Source organism: Filicampus tigris, chromosome 8 (assembly GCF_054856515.1).
Source record: "Filicampus tigris isolate MCC_2025a chromosome 8, RoL_Ftig_1.0, whole genome shotgun sequence".
NCBI classification, from domain to species: Eukaryota; Metazoa; Chordata; class Actinopteri; order Syngnathiformes; family Syngnathidae; genus Filicampus; species Filicampus tigris.
The window spans coordinates 27,129,974-27,148,193 of record NC_141224.1 but is presented as its reverse complement, the minus strand read 5'-3'; the positions used below and the strand labels follow the sequence as shown (position 1 = coordinate 27,148,193).

The 18,220-nt window shown below is 45.9% G+C and overlaps 1 protein-coding gene across 1 annotated transcript; it reads left to right on the top strand.

The window, feature by feature from the left end:
- Window positions 1–16,225: 16,225 nt before the first annotated feature.
- LOC147144190 (uncharacterized) lies at window positions 16,226–16,990 on the top strand. The gene has a single exon (XM_086038539.1). The coding sequence runs from the start codon at window positions 16,226–16,228 to the stop codon at window positions 16,988–16,990; it is 765 nt and encodes a 254-aa protein (XP_085894665.1).
- Window positions 16,991–18,220: the final 1,230 nt, after the last annotated feature.

The following is an 18,220-nucleotide window of genomic DNA, read 5'->3' as shown; positions in this document are numbered from 1 at the left end:
TGCCAATTTCACAGTTCTGTGGGACAGTAGTACTGCAGGGATCATTGTAGCTTCAGCTCTCTACATACTTGAACAACTGTCATTGATCAGTATTTCACAGCACTAGACCCTATAAGCGCTCAAGGACTTTCTGTATAATTGCACATCCAAAGTTGTATTACAATTACTGCAACTGGGCACTTAAAATGGTGCGAATATCATCTGCATCATCTGCACAACAGTCATAGTATTGTAAGTACCGCACCACTGATCATTTTATCTCCGCTCGATGACTCTTCACATTGTTGCACAACTGTCATTGGGTGGTACGACTGCAAAATGATACCCTTCCATTACGGAAAGACTTTCTATACTTACAGTATATGTTATGTCTTTTCTGAAAAGGGAGCAGGTGCACGCTTTGTCCCCTGCTCGCTTCATCCCCTGCTCGCTCCAGGACGCACGGACGTACTCCACCGCTGTGCCTCGCTCGGGACCCTGCTGCTGGCTGCCTGATACCCGTCGTCGGCTGCGCCAAGGTATTCTGGCTGTGCCGCCCCTACCATGCGCCATTGGATGCGGTCTGAATCGCCAAATTCTCAAGGAGCTTCCCAGGGCCTGCCAATCGGAGGTGACACGCACACCTGCTGCTGCTGATGCTCCCACAAGGATGGCTTGTTGAATGCCCGGTCGTTGACGAACAAATCGTTTATCCTGAGGGAGCTATTTCTTTCCAACAACTTGGATTTCCTCTGCCTGACGGAGACTTGGACTGGCGCCGGGGAGAGCAGTGCGATGCTTTAACTATTTCGGTCTGCATGCTCTTACTTGGATGCGCCGAGAACTTCAGGCCGAGGTGGAGGAACGGCGACTGTTTTTAAAAACAAATTTAAATGCAAACAGTGTATATTCGCCACAGCGTTCAGCAGCTTTGAGGGCACTTTCTTTGAAGTTGCCTGTGCCGCTGTCCCTGTGCTCTGCGCTGTCATATGCCGTCCTCCCAAATACAACAAGGAGTTTCTGAATGACTTTTCAAATCTTCTTGCCGAAATCATGCTGTGATATGATCGCATCCTGATCATGGGGAACTTTAATATTCACATGTGCTGTCCTGAAAAAACACTGCCAATGGATTTTTTACAACTCATTGATTCTTTCAATTTGGTGCAGTGTGTGTCTGGCTCCACTCACAAGCAAGGACATACTTTGGACCTTGTCCTTACTTTTGGTTTATCGGTCTCAAATTTCAAAGTTTTGGACAATGTGCTTTGTGATCATATGACTGTGCTCTTTGATGTAATGTTTTCCAGTGTTGTCAGAGCTAATGCTAGCGAGCGCAAGGCCCGGGCTTTCAACCACCTCACTGCTAGTCAGTTCTCCGATGCCTTTGATCAGCTTTGTGTTCCCTTCTTCAAACACAGAGGCGGTCAGCACTTGGTTCCATTCATCTTGCCTTAATATTTTGGACTCGCAGAGCTGAACACAGATGGAAAAAAGACAGGCTTCAGGTCTCTTACCAAATCTTAAATGACTGCTGCCGTCGTTACCAGAGAAAGGTGAAAGAGTCCAAGAGAGACCGCTTGTCACGTCTGATTCAGGCCAGTGTTGTTTTCGTCAACGATGACAATGATGAAAATATTTCATTAACCCCTCTTTTTTTCATTACGATAACGAGACAATGACGAGCTAAACGTGGCTCTTTGATGATGAAAACATGACATGACGTACATGAATTTTCGGTGACGAGGCAAGATTGTAGTTGTTAGTGTGTGGTCCGTCAGACGTTCGAAATGTATGACATCCCTTCATATTGTACACGTAATCTGTCTTTCAAAAAAATGCAATGCTGGTGCAACCTATCCTCGTTCGGGCACGCCCACCGCCGGGACAGCACGCGGGGCGCACGCGTCGCACACACCGGCACAACAAAACACTAACAGGTCTGCGATCATTCGTCTCAGCTCACGCACACTGACACGCTTTCTTTTGACGGGCGACCATGGCGACAGTGACAGCAAATGGGCTTGGTGGTCGGAAACGAAGGAAAGATATGGACATACCTTCTGTACAACCCAGCAGAAAGAACAACACCATGCATTGTAGACAGCGGCAATGTGTGGAGTTTGCATGTTCTCCCCGTGCCTGCGTGGGTTTTCTCCGGGCACTCCGGTTTCCTCCCACATTCCAAAAACATGCATGGTAAGTTGATTGGATACTCTAAAATTGCCCCTAGGTGTGATTGTGAGTGCGGATGTTTGTCTTTGTGTGCCCTGTGATTGGCTGGCAACCAGTTCAGGGTGTCCCCCGCCTACTGCCCAAAGACAGCTGGGATAGGCTCCAGCACGCCCTGCGACCCTTGTGAGGAGAAGCGGTACAGATAATGGATGGATGGATGGACAGTTCCATCAACCTCTGGTGGTTATCATGGATCAATAGATGATTAAGACCCACGCTAATCGCCAGATAAAGGGGAACATAACACATTTGTGTTCCTCCACAAATTGACCGGATTCACAATGTGCGCGTGCATTAGCATGTAAGTGCCTCGATGTTAGGTGTTTGGTTATTGTAGGTCATCTATTTCTTTGAGAATGCTGTTATTATATAAAAAAACGGAATATTGTGATTTTTTTTTAAATATCTTTTTTTACAATATCGTGAACTTTTATATCGTATCAAGTTTTCAATACACCAACTTCCCCACAATATTTATAATTATCCTATTGTGAGGTTCATATCGTGATATTATCGTATTGTAAAATTTGGATCGTGACATCCCTAAAATATATGTATATATATAATATAAGATGTCTATTATATTTACGCCATTAACTACTCATGATTTGTTCAAGTATATGTATATATATATATATATATATATATATATATATATATATATATATATATATACAGTGTACATATATAAATACAATGTATATATATATATATATACATTGTATTTATATATGTACACTGTATATATATATATATATATATATACACAGTGTACATATATATATATACAGTGTACATATATATATATATACAGTGTACATATATATATCATATATATATATATATATATATATATATATATATATATATATATATATATATATAAATATATTATACATAAATAGCCCGTCCAAGACCCTGACAACGGCTGTACTCCCTCCATTTTTACTGAACGACTTGTAAAATGTACAGTTGTTACAAAGATGCTATTTTGAATGGAGAGCCAATATGGTGTGTTTGAGAATTATTGTGAACATGTACAGTAGTTTAAAGAGACACTTGGATGACCTTAACATTGGCACTTATACAACAGGTTTGGACTAAAATGCCTCCCCCCAAAAGACTCTGTAGTGATTTAAGGGCTTTTTTTGTGTTTAGATTTACGACAAATGGTCCCGCCCCCTTTTGGAGCTCGGCTTGTTATTTTTTTGGTCTCAGCCGTCTACGTCACATGAGGGAGGCAAGCGTGGTAATATTTGTCGCTCGCTTTGTCAGTTCTGTTGTCCAAAGGCCCTGATAGACCAAATCGATGTCGGAGGTCGGTAAAGCGTCGTGGCATCTGAATGCGCCGTCTGTTTGGTGTAGTGGCCACCGTCGTAGTGTCGTAACCCGTCTGTAAGCGTCTTGAGGGCGTTTACGTATGTCGAATTTGGTCACTCTGATTGGCTGTTAGCTAGCAAATCAGCGCGCGGAGCACCAACGGGAAGTGACAAATGCCGAAAAACAGTGGGCACGCGTCCGCTGCCTTAATCTTCTTACAAGTACAAGAGCGAGGGTCGACAATATAAGTATTTCACAATACCGTGTCAAGAACGTGACGGTTTACTTCGTGTGGGAGTTCATCGTGAGCGAAGAATATAGCTGAATGCATTGTTTACGTTTTTAAAATCCGCCCCCGGCCAACAGCATTCCGGTTGGAGTTTTTTAACCATGAGAAATACCGCAGATGGTATGGAAGGGTATTACATCTTATGCATGTGCAGAAGGTACTTTAATGGTCAGTGTCAGTCGCTGTCTGTCGTTGCGGTGTATTCCTCCGGCGTGACGTGCTGACAGCCGGCTGGACGCCACAGGGGGTAAGCGTCTGTCACTGTTGGCCAGCGTCTTTTTGGTCTATCAGGGCCTTAAAATGGCGACCGATCGCCACCAAAATGTATATGTACATTACTACTCTTGTCCACTTCAACCTGTGAAAGTATAAAAGTGTTCTGCACAATAGTTTGGATCTATTGACATGAAAGGTGAGCTCATCATGATCACCTCCACAAAATCAAAAATACCGTGGCGATTGCTTCTCCACTTACACTAGCTGAAGCGGACGAGAGCATGAATGCGCACCTGAACCCCGCCTGGTTATATTTTGGACATTAAGCTACGCTAAACTTGTGTCAACTCTCAGGAGGCAGACGGCGGCTGGGAGCAAGCAGCAGGCAGCCTTCGGGCAAGCATTGATCTTCATCCCTCAACGCACGGCTAATAGCAACAACTAGCTTCAGGCCGTTAAAACAAAAGGCGTTAGCACAGCAACATTAGCACGTTACTGTCCATCCAGCCTGCGTCAATCTTCATGTCGCAGAGTTGCCTCCCAAGCAGTCACGTACCTTGTCCCAAGACCGCTTGCAGCCACCAGCTTGCAGCGTGATCGTGAGCTAAGACCTCATCGAGCTGTCTTGAATATGCGCATCATCGCGGAGCGGCATGTGCTTTCAGCCGAGTGTGGCCGCAATGAAACGCACCATTTCGTCTGTTATGTTCCAAATTGGATGGTCAAAAAACTGGGGCCATTCCTCATCCAAATAAATGTGTACATCTACTCATTCCCACTTTATTCCCTGTAAATATCCTGACTGGTGTTTAATGCCTCGCCCGTCCTAACTGTAATCAGCAAAGAAGCAGTGTTTTTTTTTTTTGTTTGTTTGTTTTTTAGCAAAGAAGCAGTGTGCCTCATAAATCTATGTAGCTCTGCTCACTTCCATATTTCCTCATTCTCATATAAATCAGCCACAGAGAGGTTAGTCCTTTTGATCTGTTGAAGGGGGCATTAGTAGGGATGTCAACATAAATTTTTGTGCCAATTGATCACCATTTTTGTATGTTATAAGATATGAAAATACAATGATTTCCAATGGAGTTTGTAATCGGTCCCTCCAGTGACTCCGACCGAACAAGGATAGAACAGTAGGTTAACGGTAGGTTAATTCTCCTCATTAACAAGAGGCGTTATTCATGGAGTCACTTATTTCCTAATTCCTCCCAAATTTATTGATAAAATAGAAAATGACAACTCTTCATTTTACCGATCAAAAAATATCCAAAATGAACTTGTTAGTGAAAACATGGCCCAACCACCCCTTTAAAGACCTAGTGTGAAGTAAACTTGGCCAACCAACCTTTTGACGGCTTAAGCTATTTTAAGGATACTTTCGTTAGTTTTTATGACGCAAGCAACCCACGCAGATTCATAATTAGACCCATAGCAACGCGCTTAACTAGGAAAACGCAAATGTTCAGCAATCTCCAGTAATATTCGGCGAGTGACGTTTTTAGAAGAGATCGAGTCACCAGTCATCCATTGTACTGCATTGTTTACTGTCACGTTTGCTGCTCTTTGCCATTCTTATCGCGTATTTCGGCAAAATGCCTCTGCGCTGTGTGGCGATGCATTGTTCACCTTCAGGCTAACAGTTGTTAAAGTGGCCAAAAGATAAGAATAGGGTACGCAAATGGACCAGTTTGTGTCATAGTTCAATTGGCTTCCACATTACTGGCTCCCGATTTTAGCTGTGGCCGTTCAGGGAATGCCACTCCAGAAATGTATTTTTCCCATCTGCAGATTCGTCACAAGCAACATCGAAACTGTTCGACTGCAAACCGGTTAAATTCTGCAATAAACACTAGAAACAAAACGTCTTGTTTACAACGCCCCACAGGCTGCAAGAAATTGTAAATGTAGTAAAAAATATAAAGGTAGAGAGCGGTATTTCAACCCGTGACACAAAGGGGGGAGGGGGCAGTCCATCAGAGGGAGCCAACACTGTACGCCAGGCTCTTCATCCTTATGTTGCGGCTCTGCGTGGCATGGGAAATTAAATTATAAGTGTCCGATTGAAGTGCATGTTATTTGTCGCAAAAACGTACATCATGTCTTCTAAGTAAGTTTTTGGCCACCCTCATATGTGGTCCTATATTGGAAACCTATCGGATTTTTTTTGCAATGCGACCGCAGTCTGAACCTCCAGGTCGCATACATCTGCCATTGATGTCAGGAGCCTAAAATGCACTCCGGCGGGCGAGATGGACTCTGCAATTGTTTTGAGTAACAGTATTGACTTTATATTTGACTTGAATTTATTTTCCACTTGAAACATTAAGCATAAAGTTGACATTTATGGTGATAGTAGTAATTCAGCCACGGCTCGATCGGCTCATTTTTTACGCAAGGTTATGACTTGACGTTAACTTTAGTGACGTCTCCATTAAATGAGATCGAAAAAGCTTGGCGTCATCATTTCCCCCAAATACTGTATTTCTACCTCTGACCGAATTGCTCCACTGTCAAAATGCGGCGACATTCTGCACCACATTTACTTCCGTAAACACAACGCCGTGAGTGACATAGACTGTCTCTTTTTCTGCAAATGCGGGTCACTTTAGGGGCGCAATTATGTTCACACACAGTAAAGAGACCGAGGTCACATTTAGAATGTAATATGAACACTTACACACAAAAAAAATATATTTTTCTTAAAAAGACGGCAGCTTACGATCTTGCGTAAACATGAAAATGACGTCCCAGCCAGCCCTGATTTGCAGACGCTGTATGTGCGCAAAGGTTCAGGAGAGTGCTCTTTTTTCCACTGTATTTTTGAACTCAGGCATTTTTGTTTGCAAGATGGATGATGTAAGTTAAGCTTTTTAATTCATTTGAAAGAGACCTTCAAATCTGCGCTTTTTTTTGTAAGAGTTCAAAACATTTATTTTCTGAAACATGGGTGGACCCCTGCTCTACGCCAAGAGCTGGCATAACTGTTGATGAATGAACATGCCACGTCCTCTTGGAAAACTGCCAATCAAGTCAATCTTACTATAGATTCAATTGCATTTTATGATTTATTAAATATACCATAGTTGTGCCTGCAAGTACTATCACAACATGACAAGGAATAACGCTAATTTGACGATGTGGGACACCAACACACTATGACGTGTGTTAACTAATCAATGCTAACGAAATAAACAGACCAAGTAATTTACCTCATCATATGCAATTTACAGCACGGCACAGCATCGAATTTCAAACAATAATGCTAGGATAGGGGTCGGCAACCCGCAGCTCCGGAGCTGCACGTGGCTCTTCCATCCTAATGTTACGGCTCTGCGTAGCTTGGGAAAATATATTATAATCAATCAATCACATTTTATTTATATAGCACTTTTCATACATAAAAATGCAACTCAAAGTGCTTTAAAACATTCAAACCAAAACATAGAATTATCTTCAATCAAAAGAAAAGATAAATTATTTAAAAGTTGTTGAAAGCCAAACTAAAAAGGTGTGTCTTGAGCTTCCTCTTAAAAATATCAACAGTCTCTGCAGACCTGACGTCCTCTGGCAGGCTATTACAAAGGTGAGGACCAAAACGGCTGAATGCAGCCTCGCCATGCATTTTGGTCCTCACCCTTGGAATAAATAAAAGGCCGGCGCCAGAGGACCTCAGGATCCGCGAGGGCTCGTATGATAAAAGCAAATCAGATAAATAAGATGGCCCAAGACCATTAACACATTTATAAATGAATAAAAGTACTTTAAAATCGATCCTGAAACACACAGGGAGCCAATGCAGCAATTTCAAAACTGGCGTAATGTGCTCCCGCCCTCTGGTTCTCGTCAGCACCCGAGCGGCTGAATTCTGCAGTAGTTGCAGTGGTGAAATGCTCTTTTTCGGGAGGCCAGAGAGCAGGGCATTACAGTAATCTAAACGACAGGAAATAAAAGCATGCATCAGCACTTCCGTGTTAGCCTGAGAGAGAAACGGGCGGACTCTGGCGATATTCTTAAGGTGATAAAAAACAATCTTGGTTACATTTTTAATATGAGGAATAAAACTGAGCTCAGAGTCAAAAATGACGCCAAGGTTCTTCACACAATGTGAGGGATTAAAAATGTGTAGTTTTGGTAAAAGCTTCTCTCTCTGACCTTCAGGACCGATAACTAAAACCTCAGTCTTGTCCTGATTGAGCTGTAGGAAATTATCTGCCATCCATGACTTGATATCTAAAATGCAATTTAAAAGGGTATCAATGGGTCCTGTATCATCAGGAGACACGGCAATATACAGCTGCGTGTCATCAGCATAGCTGTGAAAGCTGATGCCGTGTCCCCTGATGACATCCCCGAGGGGAAGCATATAAAGATTAAAAAGTAGGGGGCCTAAAATCGAACCTTGAGGAACCCCACATTTAATTTCATGGGTTTTGGAGGATATTCATACTTACAAAGAAATATCGGTCTGTGAGATAGGAATAAAACCAGTCAAAAACAGTACCAGAGATGCCCACTAGGTTTTTAAGTCTATTTAATAAAATTTGGTGATCTACTGTATCAAAAGCAGCGCTTAGATCCAGTAGCACCAAGACTGTGAGTTTTCTCACGTCTGCAGTGCACCTAATATCATTTAAAATCCTTAAAAGAGCAGTCTCCGTACTGGGGTTCATCCTAAAACCAGATTGATATTTCTCCAAAATATTATTTGTATTTAAAAAATGATTCAACTGGATGAAAAACAGTTTTTCTAAAATCTTACTGAAAAACGGTAAGTTGGATACAGGTCTGTAATTATTAAAAACGCTCGGGTCAGAATTGCTCTTCTTCAGAAGGGGCTTCACCACTGCCGTTTTAAAGGCAGCGGGGAAGACGCCTGTCTGAAGAGAGCAATTGACTATATTTAAAATTTGTTCTTCAAAAAATCCATAAAATGTCTTAAAAAGAAATGTGGGAATTGGATCCAAAAGGCAGGTTGTTGGGTTTACCTGGGAGAAAACTCGAACAAGTGTCCTTGCATCAACCAGGGCAAAACTTTCCAGTGTTTCCTCATGTAAATATGATTGTCCGGGTTTATTAAAACTTGTGTTTTGATGGGCTAAAAGACTGGATCTTATGTCATCGATTTTACTTCTGAAGTGGTCTGCAAAGTCCTCAAAGAGAGCATCTGTTGGTCTCTGTGGGGACTTATTAAAATCAGAACTAGTTAAAAGTTCAAAGGTGGAGAAGAGAACTCTGGGGTTGTTTTTATTGACTGTAATGAGGTTTGAGAAATAGGAAGATCTTGCCAGTTTGACTGTTTTATTGTAGGATTTCAGTTGTTCGCATAAAATTTCATAGTGTACCGTAAGTTTACTTTTTCTCCACCTCCTCTTTGCACTCCTGCATTTTCTCTTTGATATTTTTATAGCATTGTTTCGCCACGGGGGTACAGTCTTTGTTTTTGTTGTTTTAATTAAAAGTGGAGCTACTGAATCTAATGATGATTTAAGATGTAGGTTAAAATTGTCAACAATAAGATCACAGGGTGCAGGTAAAATGTCAGCAGGAGTGCTTTTTAAGATCTCGATAAAATTTGCAGCCACCTCAGAAGATAGGTAGCGTTTCTTCACTGTTCTAACCGGGACTGCTAGATGGTTAAAACTGGCGATGTTAAAATAGACACAGTAGTGGTCTGACACTGCCAAGTCAACAACAAAGGACACACCAGCAGACAAGCCATAGGTTATAACCAAATCCAGGGTGTGTCCTCTGTTGTAAGTTGGCTGCAAGACGTGCTGTTTAAAATCCAAGCAGTTTAAAAGGTTTGAAAAATCTCTGGATAGTGGGTCCGAGATGTTGTCCATGTGTATATTAAAATCGCCAGTTATTAATATCCTGTTATAACTGGAATATAAAATGGATAAGAATTCTGAAAATTCTGTAATAAAAGAAGTGGAATGATGGGGAGGTCTATAAACGGTAATGCAGAGAATAGGGGGACTGCTAAAAACAAAGGCATGGTGTTCAAACGATAAATAGCTGCTAAAAATGATCTCCTTTGATAAAAGAGTATTAATAAAAATTGATGCAGTCCCGCCTCCTCTTTTGCCATCCCTTGTAGAAAATAAAAAGTTAAAATTCGGTGGGCAAGCCTCGTTGAGAGCAACTGGAGCATCTGTACCAAGCCATGTCTCAGACAAAAGTATACCATGTAAATTATTGTCTAAAATCAGGTCGTTTATGATAAAAGTTTTGTTTAAAAGGGAGCGCACGTTCAGCACGGCCAGATTAATTCTTGTGCTGGACGTGCGCTCATGGTGGTATGAATGAGCAGTATTAACATATACTAGATTACCACTGTTAAAACCACGTTGTTTGTGTGTGCAAGGGAAGCGTCTGCCGGTGATGGTTTCAATGGGAAAGTTGTCCGATAGTGGTAATGATAATGAGGGCCTGCAGGGGGAGCTAGTGAGGGTGGTGGTGCTGTGAGCAGCTGGTATTGGCCTGTAAGTGATGGTAGTGACATTGTCATTGCAGCGTTTATGAGTAGAAGAAGAAATATGATTGGTAAACAAGAGTCAGCTGGGAGTGGAATTGGTTACGACATGGTGGATGTTAGCTGCTAAAATCTTGCTACCAAGAGAGTTCGGATGAACACCATCCGGCTGGTAAAAAGACAGGCGATTCCAGAATAGGTTAAAATTGTCAATAAAAGCAAAGTCAAGGTGGCCACAAGTGCGTAGGAGCCACGTGTTCAAGCTTAAAAGGCGACTGAAGCGCTCGACTCCGCGAGACAATGCCGGCAAAATGCCACTCACCCAGACCGACAGACCGCAGGTTCTTAACAAGGCAAAGAGGGCGTGAAAGTCTCTCTTCGTCTGCTCAGACTGTCGGCGTATTGTCTCGTTTGTCCCAACGTGAACGATGAGCCGGGTTATGGATGATGGCAGAGAGTCAAGAACACCCGGCAGGATGTTAACTATGTCCATGACTTTCGCTCCAGGAAAACAGCGGGTGACGGAGCCGGGATAGTGAGTACGTCTAATGGTGCTGTCGCCAATTATAACGGTGGTTGGTGGGTGACGTGAGGAGGGAACGCCAAGGGACTCACCGCCGGCGGGAGATTCACGACCCCACTGTCCAGGATGGCTCCGCCATAAGTGTCCGAATGAGGTGTATTGTAACGTCTTCCAAAGATACGATGTCAGACGTAGCTTAGTTATTTCCCTTTTTATTATTCCAACACAACTGCCTTTTATTATTCCAACTACGGTGCAACAACAGTTCTGTCGTAAGTACACACGGATCTCTTCGTTCTTCTCGCCGTCTGCTCATTCCTCTCTCACCCCTCCCATCCAGCAAAGTCGTGTGATGCATTCAGGAACCTCGGAAATAACACAATTTAGCAAAACACAAACATCACCATAATCCAGACAACCTAATTCGTTACAGTATGTTATTTGTCTCAAAAACGTGCATCATGTTTTCTTAGTAAATCAAAGTTTAACTTCTTTCTTCAGATCTTGTGCAATTTTGGTGATCAGCATTCACCTTCTTCAGAGACGTTTGACAGCCCATGACGACGTGCCAGCAAGAAGCTGGCGTGCTCTGAGCTCAGTGACACTAAAATTGCACAATATTGGAACAAAGTATTTTATTTGTGTTTTTTCGTTTAATTGTAGTTGTAAATTGTAACATTATTGGGACCCCGAAATATTAACATAAAATTATATAGTCACTGTCGGCCGAAAATCTCCAGTCCAAATGTCAAATTAATTTTTTATCATAAATCAATTCTAATGGTGGGTTACTGATGGTGTAGTGGTGCACACGCCTGAGTTGTGTGTGGGCAGCGTGGAATCGGTTCCCGCTCAGGAACGGTGTCTGTGTGTGTCCTGCGACTGGCTGGCGACCAAATCGGAGTGTAGTCCACCTTTCGCCCATTGTCGGCTGGGATAGGCTCAGCACCTCACCGTGACCGTGTCCAGGAAAAGCGGTTTGGAAGATGATACATGATTCTAATGGTCCGTCCTTACTTCGTCTGTAATTTTTATGCAATTCTAGCCAATTTAAAGTGATGAAAATAGCAAATACTCAAAGCGCAATTTCACGACCAGAGGTGTGTGGAACACAATGACGTTTTCTCTGTCTGCTGAATGCAGCCATCCATCCATCCATCCATTATCTCCCGCTTATCCGAAGTCGGGTCGCGGAGGCAGCAGCTTCAGCAGGGAAGCCCAGACTTCCCTCTCCCCAGCAACATCCTCCAGCTCTTCCGGAAGGATCCCAAGGCGTTCCCAGGCAAGCCGGGAGACATAGTCTCTCCAGCGTGTTCTGGGTCGTCCTCGGGGTCTCCTGCCGGTGGGACATGCCCGGAACACCTCACCAGGGAGGCGTCCAGGAGGCATCCTAATCAGATGCCCGAGCCACCTCAACTGGCTCCTCTCGACGCGGAGGAGCAGCGGCTCGACTCTGAGTCCCTCCCGGATGGCCGAACTTCTCACCCTATCTCTAAGGGAGAGCCCGGACACCCTGCGAAGGAAACCCATTTCGGCCGCTTGTATCCGAGATCTTGTTCTTTCGGTCATGACCCACAGCTCATGACCATAGGTGAGAGTAGGAACGTAGATCGACCGGTAAATTGAGAGCCTCGCCTTTCGGCTAAGCTCCTTCTTCACCACGACAGACCGATACAGGGTCCGCATCACAGTAGACGCTGCACCGATCCGCCTGTCGATCTCCCGTTCCATCTTACCCTCACGCGTGAACAAGACCCCAAGATACTTGAACTCCTCCACTTGGGGCAGAATCTCATCCCCGACCCGGAGAGGGCACGCCACCCTTTTCCGACTGAGGACCATGGTCTCAGATTTGGAGGTGCTGATCTTCATTCCGACCGTTTCACACTCGGCTGCGAACCGCCCCAGCGAGAGTTGGAGATCGCGGCTTGAAGAAGCCAACAGTACTACATCATCTGCAAAAAGCAGAGATGCAATACTGAGGCCACCAAACCGGACCCCCTCGACACCTCGGCTGCGCCTAGAAATTCTGTCCATAAAGGTTATGAACAGAATCGGTGACAAAGGGCAGCCTTGGCGGAGTCCAACCCCCACAGGAAACGAATCCGACTTACTGCCGGCAATTCGGACCAAACTCTGGCATCGGTGGTACAGGGACCGGACAGCCCTTATCAGGGGGCTCGGTACCCCGTACTCCCGAAGCACCCCCCACAGAACTCCCCGAGGGACACGGTCGAACGCCTTCTCCAAGTCCACAAAACACATGTAGACCGGTTGGGCAAACTCCCATGCACCCTCGAGGACCCTGCTGAGGGTGTAGAGCTGGTCCACTGTTCCACGGCCAGGACGAAAACCACATTGCTCCTCCTGAATCCGGGATTCGACCTTCCGACGGACCCTCCTCTCCAGCACCCCTGAATAGACCTTGCCGGGGAGGCTGAGGAGTGTGATCCCTCTGTAATTGGAGCACACCCTCCGGTCCCCCTTCTTAAAAAGGGGGACCACCACCCCGGTCTGCCAATCCAGAGGCACTGTCCCCGATGTCCACGCGATGTTGAAGAGACGTGTCAACCATGACAGCCCCTCAACATCCAGAGCCTTTATGAACTCCGGGCGGATCTCATCCACCCCCGGGGCTTTGCCACCGAGGAGCTTTTTGACTACCTCGGTGACTTCAGCCCCAGAGATAGGAGAGCCCACCTCAGAGTCTCCAGGCTCTGCTTCCTCAGTGGAAGGCGTGTCGGTGGAATTGAGGAGGTCTTCGAAGTACTCTCCCCACCGACCCACAACGTCCCGAGTTGAGGTCAGCAGCACCCCATCTCCACTATAAACAGTGTTAATGGTGCACTGCTTCCCCCTCCTGAGACGCCGGATGGTGGACCAGAATTTCCTCGAAGCCGTCCGGAAGTCATTTTCCATGGCCTCCCCGAACTCCTCCCACACCCGGGTTTTTGCCTCAGCAACCGCCAGAGCCGCATTCCGCTTGGCCAGCCGGTACCCGTCAGCTGCCTCCGGGGTCCCGCAGGCCAAAAAGGCCCGATAGGACTCCTTCTTCAGCTGGACAGCATCCCTTACCGCTGGTGTCCACCAGCGGGTTCGGGGATTGCCGCCACGACAGGCACCGACCACCTTGCGGCCGCAGCTCCGATCGGCCGCCTCAACAATGGAGGCACGAAACATGGTCCACTCGGACTCGATGTCCCCCGCCTCCCCCGGGACGTGGGAAAAGTTCTGCCGGAGGTGGGAGTTGAAACTCCTTCTGACAGGGGATTCTGCCAGACGTTCCCAGCAAACCCTCACAATACGTTTGGGTCTGCCAGGTCGGACCGGCATCTTCCCCCACCATTGGAGCCAACTCACCACCAGATGGTGATCAGTTGACAGCTCCGCCCCTCTCTTCACCCGAGTGTCCAAAACATGCGGCCGCAAGTCCGATGATACGACTACAAAGTCGATCATCGAACTGCGGCCTAGGGTATCCTGGTGCCAAGTGCACATATGGACACCCTTATGCTTGAACATGGTGTTCGTTATGGACAATCCGTGATGAGCACAGAAGTCCAGTAACCGAACACCGCTCGGGTTCAGATCGGGGGAGCCGTTCCTCCCAATCACACCTCTCCAGGTCTCACTGTCATTGCCCACGTGAGCATTGAAGTCCCCCAGCAGAACGATGGAGTCCCCAGGTGGAGCGCCCTCCAGCACACCCTCCAAGGACTCCAAAAAGGGTGGGTACTCTGCGCTGCCGTTTGGTGCATAAGCACAAACAACAGTCAGGACCCATCCCCCCACCCTCAGGCGGAGGGAGGCTACCCTCTCGTCCACCGGGGTAAACCCCAATGTACAGGCGCCAAGCCGGGGGGCAATAAGTATGCCCACACCTGCTCGGCGCCTCTCACCCTGGGCAACTCCAGAGTGGAAGAGTGTCCAACCCCTCTCGAGAGGACTGGGACCAGAACCCAAGCTGTGCGTGGAGGTGAGCCCGACTATATCTAATCGGAACCTCTCAGCCTCACACACCAGCTCAGGCTCCTTCCCTGCCAGAGAGGTGACATTCCATGTCCCAAGAGCTAGTTTTTGCTGCCGGGGATCGGACCGCCAAGGTCCCCGTCTTCCGCCGCCGCCCAGCTCACACGGCACCCGACCCCTTTGGCCCCTCCCACCAGTGGTGAGCCCATGGGAAGGGGGACCCACGTATCCTTTTCGGGCTGAGCCCGGCCGGGCCCCATGGGTGCAGGCCCGGCCACCAGGCGCTCGCCGTCGAGCCCCACCTCCAGGCCTGGCTCCAGAAGGGGGCCCCGGTGACCCGCGTCCGGGCGAGGGAAAACGTGGTCCGTTAATTTTTCTCATCATAAGGGGTCATTTTGAGCCGTGCTTAGTCTGGTCCCTCACCTAGGACCTGTTTGCCATGGGTGACCCTACCAGGGGCATAAAGCCCCAGACAACGTAGCTCCTAGGATCATTGGGGCGCGCAAACCCCTCCACCACGATAAGGTGACGGCTCACGGGGGGCTGAATGCAGCCTTTTTTTGTTTTTCTTAAGGTTCGCTGGATTACGTTGGCTTGTTTAGTATGGATCAATGAGATGCTTCATTGCGAAAGAACCCCGCCCCACAAATGTGTGTCGTGATGCAAGTCTCCAAAGTACTCGGATGTTGCCGGCTTGGTTTTTATACTATTTTAATCAATTCAAGTGTCAAATTACTGATTTAATGTATTTTGTAGGTAGTAATATGTGGACGTGATTGTGCAATAATGTATTATACAATTTGAAAGACGTTTTTTGGAGATTAATGTCAACAAGTGTTTGCCGCTCCCAGGGCTTTCTTTTCCGTGGAAACCAGGTCAAAATGGCTCTTTGAGTGTGTAAGGTTGCCGACCCCTGTGCTAGGCTACAAACCGTAGCCATTCTTCCAATGTCAGTGGGTCTCTTCTCACTCCATCGCGCCGACTCGTGATGGAGATTCGCCGAAGAGACGGGCGATGAACGAGCGAGTCTTTTTCCCCCGCATCCTACGACTTTCTTCTTTTTTTTGAGACTACTCTAAAGTTTTTTTGGAAGCAGCGAATCGCTGATTCCATCAATCTCGGCCGCACAACAACTCGGACACTGGCGGGCTTCCTCAGCTTCCTCGGCTGCCCTTCAGCTGCTCAACTGCCTTCATCCACCGGACGACTACGCGCAACTATGTCTTCGTGCACCACTTGCACTCGTCTCATTGAAAGGCTTTCCCTGCTAGAGGGACGTGTCCGTCAGATAGAGCACAATAATGTGGTAACCATAGATGTGGCAGACACAACTGTTAATATGGGTTGTAATCAACCTGCTAGTCCGGTTAGCATTAGCCCTAAGCGGCCTGCTAATCGCGGTGAGCCTGATCAGACGCATAACAAATTCAGCCCGTTAGCTCGTCCCATTCCTCCTCGGTCAACTGGCTCCCGCACTTTAGTAATAGGTGACTCCATTACCCGTAACATTAAGCTAAAAAATCCAGCCACCGTAATGTGTATTCTTGAGGCCAGAGCACCCGACATTGAAGCTAATCTTAGGGAGCTGACTCACAAAAAGACTAGACACCAGCACAGGGCAAACAACACTAGGTACTCCGACATAGTGATACACGTCCGTTCCAATGATACTAGGATGAGGCAATCAGAGATCACAAAGAAGAACATAGCTAGGACTTGTGATCTCGCTAGAAAGATGAGTCTGCATCGAGTAATTGTCTCTGCCCCCTTGCCTGCGAGAGGCAATGATGAGAGGTTTAGCAGATTATTCTCGCTTAACCGGTGGTTGGCTATCTTTTGTAGTGAGCAGGGACTGCAGTTTGTAGATAATTGGCCTTCTTTCTGGGGCCGATCCGACCTGCTTAAGGTGGACGGCCTTCACCCTAACTGGGAAGGCGCCATCACTCTTTCTAGAAATATAGATTACTGTTTGAGCCTTCCATGACAGTTCACATCAGAGCAGGTCGGGTTACAGGCGATTAGATAAGAACGCGTATGAAGTCTGTAAGGCTAGAGTTAACTAGCGCTATGCTAGACTCTGACAACACACATAGTTTTTTATTTAGATTAGAGCCGTACACACCACATATTCCTGCATCACATAGCAATATTGTTTCTACTGAGGTGGTGCAATATGATAAAAATAGTACTCGAGGGCCAGTAAATAACTACCATATTCCAACAGTCGTACCCTCCCGCCTCGCTTATAGTTGTTCGAGGTACAATACAAGGCCCAGGGAACGCAATCTTATTAATATTATGATTAGGAATCCTATTATGGGCAATTATCCGGCTAAACCTGTTTTACTGAAACTCGGTTTGTTTAATACTAGATCACGCTCTTCGAAAGCCCTGTTAGTAAATGACCTCATAAGAGACCATAAACTTAACATGTTTGGGCTTTGCAAGACCTGGTTAAAACCTGATAATTTTTTACCGCTAAATGAGGCCCCGCCTCCAAACTTCGTTAGTTCACATGTTGCGCGCCCTCATAAGAAAGGTGGGGTTGTAGCCCTTATTTATGAATCTGATTTCAAACTTAGCACGCATTCTAGCGACGCCTTTAAAACATTTGAAGTGTTCATTATACGATCTACAGCCTCATTGCCGTTTTTTCTCGCAGTTATTTATTGTCCCCCCGGCTCGTACGCTGGATTTTAGATGAGTTCTCTGAGTTTTTGGCTGATTTGGTAACTCATGCAGATAATATAGTGATTATGGGTGACTTTAACATTCATATGAATCTCCCGTCTGAACCACTTACAGCAGCATTTCAGACAATAATTGATAGCTTTGATTTCACGCAAATAATTGACGAAGCGACGCATAAAAATGGTAATACTTTAGATTTGGTATTAACCCGAGGTTTAGCATGCTCAAATGTAATGGTGTTATTGTATTCTACTGTTGTCTGACCATTACTTTATAAAATTTGAAGTGTGGGCTCATTATCATCTTCCTGACCACAATCAAAGCTTTAGCAGCCAAAATATTAGTTCTTCGACCACTGCTGCGCTGTCTGAGCTACTGCCCCTGGCAACTGCTTCGTTTCCGAGCTATATTGGTTCGATTATTTTAATGCTGCTCTGTTAAATGCGCTTGACTCCGTTGCACCATTATGACATAAAACTCATGCAAAACGGCCTACTCTGTGGTTTACTGAGGAAACCCGCTC

Coding starts and splice junctions, on each gene's coding strand:
- LOC147144190 (XM_086038539.1), top strand. CDS start 16,226: ATGTCTTCGTGCACCACTTGCACTCGTCTCATTGAAAGGCTTTCCCTG.